Here is a 13,041-nt window from a genome sequence, read left to right on the forward strand (position 1 = left end):
CCTAAATAGTTGCTCTGGAGCTACTGCTCTCCATTTTAGCCTTAATCCTTCATGATGGGTCAGGATGGCGGGACTGATCTCCTTTCATATACAGGTTTTGGGGCCATAATAAAAAACACTTCAATGGGGTCATGATCATTATGGTCGAGGAGATCACTTTACCATCTGATAGAGAATCTGCAAGGTTAGAAGAAATGCAAATATAAATGATTTGGGCTACCAAAAGAGGTGCCAACTCACACCCTCTTGCATGAAAACTATTAGGTTCAGAAATGCCATCTGTGAAATTGCAGGTGAGGATCCTAACATAAGGTAGGCGTGGGATAATTGAACAAAGTATTGCATTAAAATCTCCCCCTTTACAAAAACCTGCAAACTGACAGCTGTCACTTACAGATTTCTGGAGTGAAGCTATGTGTTTAAATGGAGATAAAAATTTGGTGTTGGGTGTGCCAGTGAAATCATTATTATAAAAATTGGTAAAATATATTGTTAAATCTCGTTTGTACTTCACGGTCGAATAGTTGGCATCAACTATCTCAAGGACATTGACTGTGCTTTTTGCCAACCCTCCTATCGCTCGCCCAGATCTCGATGGGGTTGCTGGTTTGTAGCATCATACAAAACCCTCAATGTGTACATTATCCCTCAACCAGGTCTCCTGGAACATTAATACATCCAACTGACTGACAAAGGAAAGCAAATCTGGACTAAGCAGCGTAGAGTGTGACCCGGCTACCTTCCGGCTCAGAATTTTCAATGTGTGATCATCCGGATTGACAGTTATGCTTCGGTCGGCTATAGCATGTGGAACTAATTCTGAGGTCAATTTAATGGATAATTTTTTTGCATAGTGTGTAAGCCCAAACCTTATATGACAGCTGTTGAGACATGCATGATTTTATTTTAAAAAATACTTTCCTTTCCCATTCATTCATTGCAGTCATGGCAACTTGCTGAGTAACACAATCTTGTTTGGTAATAACTTTCATTCATACACCATTTATTGTTTTGTTTAAACTCTTTTGTTATTTTTGTATTTAGGACTCCTTGATTGTGTTACCTATGTGAGCACAGAATGTTTCGGCCCAGTAACAGACCGCAGTCCCCTCTTTGGACTGGATTGTGAAATGGTAAGATTTGTACAATTATTGTAAAGTGCAATAGCACCTTTCTTAAGGAATACTGAAACACAGTTCATATAACTGTAATGGACACATCCCTTCTTCATAATTTGTATGGATCTCATGCATACTAATTACATAGTACAAACCAAAAATTGATATTTACTAATTATGCATAATAACAGAAGTCATCCAAGAGTATATCTTTTTGTTAACCATTCTGCAAAAATGTGATGATACAGCAAACTAAGAAATTCTTAATAGAAGTGTACATTTATATTTTAAGATCAGTGTTTTTTGTTATTTGGTAGAGAGGGTCTTACCTAAGCCTTGACTGAGCGCCCTGTGCTTGTTTATATTTAATGGACTATCCTTCCAATACAGTACAACTAGAATCTGCACATTAGTGATTAATTCAGAGGTATGGTTTCTTTAACACCAATTTGTGGAAAATAGTTCTGTGTCGGAGATTATTGCATTCATTGCCTACCTTGAATGAATATTGCAAGTAAAGTACAAGAAACTAGAGAAGTCTTGCCTTATAAGATGAATTTTTGACACTCACGATATTCTTTAGCAAATTTGTAAACAAATATGATGGCTGGGCACTATTAACCGCTAATGTTTTTATGTTTTTAATGAATGTTGTTGGTGTGTTTCTGCTACGGCTACACAACACGTCAAACGCATTCTCCTGTAAAAATTGAAGTTTTATTTTGTTTCCTTAGTGCCTTACAGAGAAAGGAAAAGAGCTCACTCGAGTTTCACTGGTGAATGCGGATGGGCGCTGTATTATGGATGAGCTTGTGAAACCGAAGAATCCCATTATAAACTACCTCACCAGGTATTGACAAATGGTAGTTAACGTAAATTGTAACAAATGTACGGTGTGCTTGCACATTTGCAATAGTTAAACCCTTCAGGGCCATTTTCAGAGTATACAAACTCAATGTGCATCGAAAATGCTTGCACAGAATTTGGTGGGCCAGTTCAATTAAACGCTTTTAATCCAACACTGCCTGGAGTGATTGGCACTTTTTAAGGCAGTTCACCGGAAATAGTAATAGTTGGTTCATGTATACACATAACATTATGTACAAAGAGAACAGATGGATGAAGATGTTTAAGCACGTCTCTCCCACCAAGTCAAAAGAAGGCCTAACAGACGGCATTGACCTACCATGTACTTTTTGATATGTTTTTTCTCGATCTTCTTGTTGACTGATTTAAGCAGTATAAGTGCCTGATTCATCATCGGAGCTTGTAATCCTGTACCTACCGTGTACAGAGCAGAGAATCTATGATGAACAGATCATGTTGCAATTTTTGCTCTTAATCTCTCTTTCTCCGAGCTTCAGCATTTCCAGAATGTATGTGTAAGCCGATTGGCGGTCTCATGAAGCAGGAGCGCAGTCCCCTGTCACTGAATACTTTGCACAGGCTCTTACTGGAAAGTCCAGTAAAGTTGCTCAGCCTGACATGCAGACTGTTTACCGCAGGCAGCGAATGCATTTGGCCAATTCCAGACCCAGATTTCTCTCCTTTATGTCCATCCACTATGGGTAAGCAACACTATCCAGTGGTTAAGGAGACTAGATTTAGGAGTGTCCTATACTCCTTGAAACTCTCTAATTCTTCAGTTTCTAAAGTGCTCGAGTTGCTTCCCCGAAAGGTCTTGAGTCGCTTCCCTGAAAGGGCAACAAGCCAAGGGAGGAGATCTGGCCTAGTGGCTAGAACTGCAGACTTTGGAACAGTGGAACTAGGTTCAAATTCGGCCTTGGCTCAAAATCCTGTGATTCTGGACAAATTGCTTAATCTCCCCATATCTTTGAAAAATATGTACCATAAACTGATTCTCTTCCAAAGTGCTCTAATGTCCATGGGACAAGTTCATGCTATATAAAACTGCAAATAATGTGGCAAACTAACATTACCCATAGAAATTGTTGATGGTGATCCTGTGCTTAAGATCTACAAGAAATACAGTTCAGCTCTGAGGGAATTTTGTGCAGGAAATTCTGATCTTGCACATAAAATGTTCTAAAACTTTTGTTCGCCCCACCACAGTTAGTGGTGTTCTTTGCTACTGCTGTTTGTGGACTGCAATTGCCACAAACACTTACACGTCGTTTAACCTTATAGTAATAGCCCAGCTCCATGGCCTCTATTACTCCTTTAGCCTGCTTTGTGAAATTCAATGCTATAATCTGACAAGTTTGGCAATGTGTATCTTACACAGATTAGTTGTGCTTCATCCTTAACTTCCCTGCACCCTTATTGTCTTGATTCCAGGTCTAGTGATACAGCCCAGATGGGAGAGGTTGTGTTACTGAGCTTCTTTAACCTATGGGTAGATTTTCTATGCTTGTCTTCTCCACTTGGGACTTCTAGGCATTCCAATTAAGAATATTCATCCATGCAGGAAATATCATGGGAGAGAAGTTATGTGTTAAGTAAAGTTACTTCTCCGAGCTCTAATTTCTGGTTTTTATTTCTTTGGGCGGAAACGCAAAATGCTCAACATGGGCAGTACCCCACAGCATGATGTAGTTAGAGGGAAATAGATTCAAAGATAGGGGTTCTTCGGAGAATACTCACGCTAGGCAAAATTACACTTCTGTACTACCAACAACTGAAAGAGATGGCTACTCTTTCTGGGCGCATTGTGGTACTGTTACAATTCTCTTTTTATGGTGAGCTGACAGCACACAGTTTTCATGGTGAGCAAAACACTATTTGTTTATACTCTTCTCCTCGTTTTGGTAAAGGTTTTCAGGAATCACAAGCAAGATGCTCCAACCAGTGAGAACTAGACTCCAAGATATACAGGCCAGGATTAAAGATCTCCTGCCACCTGATGCTGTATTAGTGGGTCACTCGTTAAACAATGATATCCGGGCTCTTGAGGTAAGTGTCTCTTGAGAAGGATGTTGCTGTCCAAGATTTAGCAGCCATGCTATCTTTAACACATGTTGCATCAAGGATTTGTGGCCTCGGTAAATGTGAGTTTAAGCAGAGTGGCTCCCTATTTCTTTTCACAGATGGTACATCCCAATGTTATTGACACGTCTTTGCTTTATCCAAGAGATTGTGGTGGAAGATACAGGCTAAAGTTCTTGGCAGAGGCTGTTCTAGGGTATGTTTTTACTTTGTAGTTTATTTTTAAATGTATTTGTAAGTTGATTGTTTAGCCACCACTTTTAGCTGTTTACATTTTTGGCCTAACCTTCACGCGCTTCTTAATATATACAATTTTCACTGACTTGTGTTACTGGCAATGGAAAAAAAAGCTTATTGCTTGGAACGTTAACATTTCTGTCTTCGAATTTCCACAATAAGATAGTATTACTATTTTAATTTCTGCTAAGGATTGCATTTTTTCCCCCAATTTGCTTTTTTCAGTAGTATGAGTGCATGAATATCCTAGTCCTACTTGCAACATGCTACTGCTTGATGTTTTGATGCTGCCATTATGTAGCAGACATAGGAAGTCGTATAATATTCCATTTGAAGCCAAAATATCCATCTACCACAGCTGATAATATATATATTGTGATGTGTTGTAATCACTTTTGTATGTTCTTAGCTCACAAATGTATGGTGATCGAGATTACTAGACAAGCAAAAATGGACACCATATATCATTTAGAAAAACTGGATATACAGATTATATGTGGTTGTGATCACTAAGAAATTTCAAGATGTGAACATCGAAAATATTTTTAGGAGACATCAGTGCATCCCATTTGCAAGTTTCTAGGGTAATGTGGGCATTTCTGTCCTCATTTCCCCTGGTTCATATGTGTATGGGATTGCAAAACCTAGGTCAACACCCTTTCTTTCATGGCAACTTTACAGTCATCCTGCGGAGTCTGCAGATCCATGCCAGTGCAAACGAAAATCTCAGATGCTCTCACAGAGTCAAAATCCAGTGGTTCCTTGGTCTAGATATGCAGATTCAAAGATTGCGTATGACCCCCCAACAATCAGGGTGTCAATGATGTGAAATTTATGGCTGACAGATGGTGGTTCATAACGGTATCAAAATGTATAAGGATAGATAGTGGTTTATGGCCTAAATGATGGCCTTTTTTGTTCTTTTGTTTTACATTGCACTTTCTGCACTATAGTGTGGAATAAATTATTTTGTAATTTTGCACAGAGGCAGGATGGTTTATTATTTGTTTTTAAACACTGGATATTTTATTTATATTGGATGCAGTCTTATTTTATGTAAAAAAAACTCTTCCTTGTGTGAACAGATGATATGGTATATCTCCCAAAATACTGAAAGAAATTGTACCAACCCTCAAAAAAGTCTGTGAAGCAGAATTATATTTTTCTACTGCACTCCGCAAAAGTGTTTTTCCAGAAAACCATTTGACTGCCCCAATCGCCTGCTCTCTCCCCTCCCTCCTCGTTGTCTGATTTGCATACAGAACAATGGTCTGGCAGAGTTGGGGCAGATATGTTGAACATGTCAAAAGGTATCACTAGAAACAAAAACTGCATGTCCTATGTAAAGCCTGGCTCTACAACAGCTATAAATGTGCCCTCCTGGGAAGGGTGAAAACAACTGATCACCCAATCATTGTTAACCTTCTAAAAGCCAGATTGTTTCAACCAGATCTGATTGTCAAAGGCACAGGGAAAGGGGTGCCAAGTAAACCGGATCCAAAAACCCTTCAGGGGAATACTGTCCTCTGCTTCAGACACTTATTCGCCCTGTCAGATTCTTTCTAGCTTCCTATTTGAGATGAGGTTCCAAGGTGCCACTGCATCATGAAATTTAGCATGTCTCATTTTTGAACAAGGTACTATGAGCTTGTTTCAGAGAAATGCATACCTTCTTCTGAGTGCATAATCTTAGTCAGCTTCAGTAATATCGATGGGTTGCCCCAGAGACTGGAGTCTATCTCTTCCTCTAGACAACCTCCATAGAAGTTTACAGCCTGGCGCGATTAGTCTCTTGGCTCATCCTCTGTCTTCTTGTTTTAGTCCCTTTTGCACCCAGTTTGGGATGCTATTGAAGGCAAGGGCATCATCTGGACCGCCTGAAACATACTACATGTCATGAAAAGGCTAAAAGGGCATTTCTTCACATAGGAAAAAAATTGAAGGGACTGGCCTCTACCAAGTCCACCACTCAGACTAGCCACCCACAGCAATCTTGTATAGAAGTTGTTCTGGCACTGGAGCCAGGAATGCATGGCATTACTGTCATACATGCTACTACATGTCTTGGAAAAGCAAGCACTTTCTCCGGACTCTCAGGGGCTAAAGGCCTCTCCTGGTCACAGCTGACTCTTGGTCTTTCTCCTTGTCGTTCAGTTTCGCCCGGATTCTCTCCTGTCTTTCTTTCGTAAAGAAAATTAAGATTTTGTTTAACAAGCACACCCTGGGCCATGTTCATAGTGTAAACAGAGCCAATTAAGAACCTTCTTCATTAATTTTTGCTACACACTCATACCAGTACACACACACACAGTCTGTCAGGTCCTATACAAAAATTGCTGTCGTGGTAGGTCGCTAAAAAACACACAGATCACTGGCCTGCTTATGCATTTTTCTGTTCCATTTTGGATTCTCCATAATCTTTTATGTAGTCCTTAGCCAGAAAGAAGTTGATAAAATGATTGCTCTAATGTTGTTATTTCGAAAATGTATGTCATCAGGTTGCTGTACTTTTTGTAGCATACAGTTGTTTCTCATGTGCTGATATAAGGAAGAGAGGGTATGTGGCCAAACGTAAACTTGTCTTTAAATAGTCACTGATTGCCCTAGGGCGCCAGTGGTTTAATCCACAGCTTTTCTAAAGTGATATAATTGGTTGCCTTAATGAGACTTTCAGTAAACACAAATCTTGTAACACATATTATCAAAGACAAAACATGCATTAGCTATTGATCATCATCCTCTAATTGAGCATGAACTGAACACTTAAATTGCAGAATCAGGTCTCCGTCTTTCATTCTTGAAAAAATAATGCTTCATTTTCTGAATCCAAAAAGGAAGCCAAGGTAGAAGTCCGTTGTATTTGTGAAAGAATTCTTAAACCCCAATTTCCCTCAACTTGAAAAAGGAGTAGTAGATGTGTGGCCTCAACCTCAAAGGTGCATGCTTTCATATTCCCTGCTCACAAGATGTTCCTGAGGTTTGTATTGTAGGTTAAGAAATCTTGCGATAGCTTCATGGCAGCAGTAACTCTTCACCTCAGAAGACCACGCGTGGACGAGTGGTCCATCAAAACTCCTACAGAGGAGCTACCAAGTCAGCACTTTCAAAACAATTTCTTAGCACTACCGGCTTTAAAATTTACGATAAACAAAGAGAAATATTACTTGAGACCTCAAATCAAACAAGACCAACGGTTATTGATTAATGTTTGCTCTACAAAGAGATTTCTTTCCAGAGGAGAGATATCAATTCAAGAATGAGTGCAGAAGACAATTCATTCTACATGCATTACCAGAAGTACCATCCTTTGTCTTTTCGGTCTTAAGTGTTACGAACCTATATGGTATCAATTGGTATACTCTGTATTGGATGATTCATGTGGTTCTGAGATGATAATCTTGGACCCTAAAATTCTTGGATTCCTTCACTAAGAGGTGTCCTGTAGTTACCAAATTTCTCAACACATCAGTAATATTCTAGAGGAATTTTGTGTAATGGTACATTCTTCGTGATTTTATGAGTAAATCAACAATATTGGAAAGTTTACAGTCATCAGCATCTGTTCTGTTGTGTTTACAAGTCTCTCTGTTCACATTGTACTCAGACACCCCCACTATAAGGTCCTAAATCAACAAACATTAATAAAGGAACTAGTTTTTGGTATTTTCACATTGACTATGTGCATTTATGAACTTGGGCATTGGATTATCAAGCCTTCCCCAGAGCTTTACATGTTAGTGGGAATTTGGATACCTCAACTGATAGATACAGTTGATTAAAGAGTGTGTGATGTTGCTGTCAATCATCAAGGTGATCAACACATTTCACAATGGAAAGTACTCACAGCTCTCTTGGGACAGATTTCTGCATCACATACAGACAGCCTCCTGATTATTTTCATTTTCCTCATTTGCTATTTGGACCATGATCAAGTGGAATTTCTAAGACTGAAAGATTTATCTTAACCTGTGACTCCCAGCGGACTCCTAAGAAGTGGTTATCAGAACAGGCCTGCCAATCCAGATTCCACTGTCCAGGATTTCTATTTTTTTTAAATTTAATTTTGCATTTATTTCAACAGTCAGCTGTACAATGAGCAAAAATAAATATCAGGACCAAAGCAAATAAATAAAAATATCCGATTAGAAAAATAATTTTTCTAAAGTACAAGCAATTGATATAAGGTACTTAAATCACATTAAACCCAAGTAATTATAGGTTCCCATATTTTAAAACCCAATGACCTTCTTTTTATCCCTTTAATTTTATACATAGCAATTTCTAGGCGATAAACAGAGAGCAATTTGGAGCGCCAATGATGAAAGAGGTTCAACATCAATCCATCTAGAAGTAATACAATAACGAAAAATTGACATACAAATAAACAGAAAAGCTTCTTCAGTTGTCGATCTAGTACCGATGCGATCAGTTTGAATACCCAAGATTACTAATTCAGGGGTTAGCCTTACGTCCAGTTTCAAACAATTATTAATGAAAGTTTCTATTTCAGCAATAAAACGTAAGAGTTTCGTACAATTAAAAAACATGTCAGTAGAGTCCTCCCCAATCTCGCCACATCGGTTACAGCTATCATCAGCATCTGTTTTCCATCTCGCTATTTTACTTGGAGAATAGTATAAATCAAAGATTGACATGTAGTGTTGACTTTGAAGTGAACCGTTAAAAAGAATCTTAATTGATAATTCAATAGATCGTCCAATATCAACGCTCTCAAGTTCAAATTTCCGTTTCCATTTATTCTCGATTGATAAGAGATCATCTTCGAATTGGCTAATTGCAGTAGCGTAAACTATGCCTATTTTTTTTACTTTCTTACTTATTTCTAAGATAGGATTTTTATTCATACAGCTATGGTCAAGAAGGCCCTTGGATTCCAAAAAGCTCCGGATCTGTAGATATTTAAAAAAATCATTTTTAGACAAACTATATTTAGCTCGGAGATCTCCAAAAGAAATAAGTTTAGAATCTTGATATAAATCTCCTAGTACGAAAATACCAGAATGATACCATCTTGTAATAATTTGATCATGGAAAACTGCTGGCAATCTATGATTATTTAAGATAGGGGAATAGTAATGAAATTCTTTTAAGCCTACCATTTTCTTTCTAATTTGCCGCCAAACAATAAATACCGCAAAAATAATTTTAAATTTAGTTTTTTTCTGATAGCTGCGTTCTAAGATTTTTACCAAGCTTTGTGATACTTTATCACCTAACAGTAATTCATAAATTGACGGATATATTGACTCTTCAATAATAACATCTCTAAAAAGTAATATGCCCATATGTCTCAAACAAATAAGCCAATAATACAGCCGGAAATTAGGAACTCTCCAGCCTCCTCTTGGTCTTGGTAGAATACACCATTTTAAGGCACGCCTTGAGCGATGATAGCCCCAGAGGAACCTGGATACCATTCTATCCATTTTAGTAAAGTAAAGTGATGAAATTAGTAAAGGAATTGTACGAAATAAGTATAAAAACTTCGGAAAAATTAACATTTTAATGACATTCACACGACCAAACAGAGAAAGGTGTAATATATTTAACCTTTCCAGCACCTTATTGGAAGAAGCTAGAACAGGCTCAATGTTGAGGCGTATAATGTCATCGATCTTGGGGGATATGGTTATCCCCAGGTATTGGGCTTCTGGGGCAAAAGTTATTTCGCGCGGACGCCCCCAATCCGAGTGAATTAGTTGGGTTTTGGTTATGTTTAATTTATAGCCAGAAAGTGTACAAAATTCTTCGGCTAGACTAATTATTTTTGGAAGTGCCCGTCTAATGTCAGTGGTGGTAATAACGACATCATCTGCATAAGCAAATACTTTAAAGTGGGTCTCACCAATTATTACTGGAGTGATGTCTGTTGCGGTACATAATTTACGGAGGTAGGGTTCTAAATATAAGGCAAACAGCAGGGGGGAGCAAGGGCAACCTTGCCATGTCCCCCTTGATATAGAAAAGCCTTCAGAATTGGTATCTGTAACCCTAATAACTGCTTTAGGGTTGAAATAGAGCGCTTTTACTGCAGTGATATAGTGATGTGGAAATCCCATCCAAGTTAATACGGACCAGAGAAACCCCCAGGTGACCCTGTCGAACGCTTTTTCAGCGTCCAGCAGGGCCACCGCAACGGGGGACTCTGAGGCCTGAGCCCAATCCAGTAAGGCTATAATTTTTTTTAAATGATCAGTAGTGTCTCTTTTGAAAATAAATCCGTGTTGTCTGATATAAACCAAGGATGGCATTAGTGTGTTTAATCTATTAGCCAAAATCTTAGAGAAGATTTTGCTGTCGGCCGTAATAAGAGAGATGGGTCTGTATGAGCCTAGCTCTTCACTATTTTTTCCTTTTTTTTAAAAAAAATGATTATTGTAGCTGCAATGAGACAACGCCAGACAGAGCGGGGCCTCCTTTTTCCTGAGCTGGGTTCCAGGAGAGGTGAGGTACACTCCCTGTACTATTCAGATGTAAGAGACACCGTTTGGTACAGAGGAACACGATTTTGGACTGTTTATGTATATCCTTTACAGATTGTCGTTACGTTCACTTTATGTATGCAGGAACTAATGCTTAGAACTCTGGCCCTGAAGAAAGCCATGGGATCTTGTCCCTACCGGCTGAAACATGTTGGACTTGTAAATGCAGTTATATGTTTAGACTGCTTCCTCTGCATTGTTCTTGTTTGTTTGAGGGAAAGGACAAATTACATTAGAGTTTTTCGCCTATTGATCCTTTTACCCTTGTTTTTAACTCGCACATCTTTTGATTTTTGCACTGCACTCGATCCCATCTTTATCATTTGTTCATGGGTACCTTAGCGATTGATGGTACGACCCAATTGAGTAAGGGCGATGGATGGGTCTCATTGATCAAGAGACATACCACCCCATTTTTGGATGACCAAATAAGAACACTTGATCTACATACCTATTTGATGGGAATCCAACACATCTCTGTACGGGTCTTACCAACAATCTCAGTAGGTCCTTCGACAGGTTTGACCTGGCACACATTCTGATATAGAGACTTATATAGCTCTATTAGCGCCTAACTCACTTATGTAGGAGTTTTGCAGCAGCTCGGAGTACTTGAAGCTCCGTTATAGACCCCCGGTTCTTTTGTTGTTAGTATTGTAGCGGACAACCATGATGCTGGTGGATACCCGGCAAAAGCAGACTGAAAAATCTTGGTCAGTTCTGGCTTTAAGATAGTCATAAAGACCCGATAAAATTCCAATGGAATCTGATCTGGTCCCATTGCCTTACCTGCAGCTAAACTAAGAATGGCTAATTCTATTTCTTCCCAAATAACAGGAGCGTGAAGTATCTCTTTTTGTTCGGATGATAGTTCAGTTCTAGGAATTGCGTCTAGGTACTGTTTAATATCTAAATCAGATGGCTTGTTAATTTGATGATACAGTATTTTAGAGAATTCATTAAATGCAACCACAATGTCGCCTTTTGATGTTTTCGCATTTCCATTCATATCGAAGATTTTAAAGATCTCATTGGACGTTGCGCGTTGACGAAGTCTTTGTGCCAGAACTTTCCCTGTTTGTTCACTCAGTTCATAACTTTCTGTGCGGTATTGACAATAGCGTAATGCTACCTGATCAGCAATATGAGAATAAACTTGATTGCGTTTGATGGATAAATCAGTTTGAGATTCTGCTACATTCTTATTATGTTTCATACTTCCTGCCAATTGCAACTCTGCTTCTAAAACCAAGTCGCAATCTTTTTTGAATTTATCCCGATTAGATTTATGTTGAAAATTCGAGTACTTTAAAGTTTCACCTCTTATAATAGATTTAAATGTATCCCAGACTATTGGAATTGATGCAGATCCATTATTTATCTGAAAAAACTCTTGGATAATATTTGACATGAAAAGTATATAATCTTGTTGTAGTAGCAGATTCCTCTGAAAAGACCAAGGTAATTGCGAAGGCGGCCCGATAGATGGCAAGTTAAAACTGAGAAGGACAGGATTATGATCGGACAGTAATTTTGGAAGAACTTGTATCTTATATTTATCAGAGAAAAACTGGGAAAGAAAAAAATAATCGAGACGGACAAATTTCCTATGTGGGGTAGAAAAAAAACTATACCCAGGAACTGCAGAATGTAAAATATGCCAGGCATCAAAGAGACCATTATATAATACCAAAGACCTTAAAGCCTTAAACATTCGTGGTTTAGAGCCAACATAGTTTTCGATTTTCCTAATATTAAAGCTAGCTTCCAAATGAATGTTTAGATCTCCATTAAAAATAATAGGGACATTACATAATGCTAGCTCCTGGTTTAAGGAATTAAACAGTTCTGAGTCATCTAAATTAGGGCCATATACAGAATAAATCATAATTTTATTCAGAGATAATAAAATTTCAGCTGAGGCCCACCTACCCCACTTATCGGCTGACGTATGTAGAACAGTACCTAAATTCCGTCTCATAAGTATAGCTATTCCCCGTTTAATTCCTGTTTGTTTAGAACAAATAAGCAGGTCTAGTCCCAGATTCTTTAATAAATCTCTTTTCCCCCATGAAATATGAGTTTCCTGGAGGGAAAGAATATCAATTTGTAACAAATGTATCATTTTAGCGAGAATTTTTCTCTTTTTACCATCATTAAGACCGTTAACATTAAGAGTACAAATTCTAATTTCCCTACCCATCAGCGAAAATAGTAATTGAATATCGGCAAGTCCT

The 13,041-nt window shown here is 38.3% G+C and overlaps 1 protein-coding gene across 3 annotated transcripts in view; it reads left to right on the plus strand.

Moving 5' to 3' along the window:
• Positions 1-13,041, plus strand: part of REXO5 (RNA exonuclease 5) — a 437,194-nt gene that overhangs the window by 143,932 nt on the left and 280,221 nt on the right. For all 3 annotated transcript variants that reach the window (XM_086940804.1, XM_086940806.1, XM_086940805.1), the window contains exons 7-10: positions 1,045-1,133; positions 1,853-1,968; positions 3,893-4,031; positions 4,166-4,260. In XM_086940804.1, the coding sequence (XP_086796930.1) occupies positions 1,045-1,133; positions 1,853-1,968; positions 3,893-4,031; positions 4,166-4,260 (439 nt within the window). The remainder of the gene's footprint in view (positions 1-1,044; positions 1,134-1,852; positions 1,969-3,892; positions 4,032-4,165; positions 4,261-13,041) is intronic.

The sequence above is a fragment of the Lissotriton vulgaris genome, chromosome 10, assembly GCF_964263255.1.
Source record: "Lissotriton vulgaris chromosome 10, aLisVul1.2, whole genome shotgun sequence".
Taxonomy (NCBI): Eukaryota; Metazoa; Chordata; class Amphibia; order Caudata; family Salamandridae; genus Lissotriton; species Lissotriton vulgaris.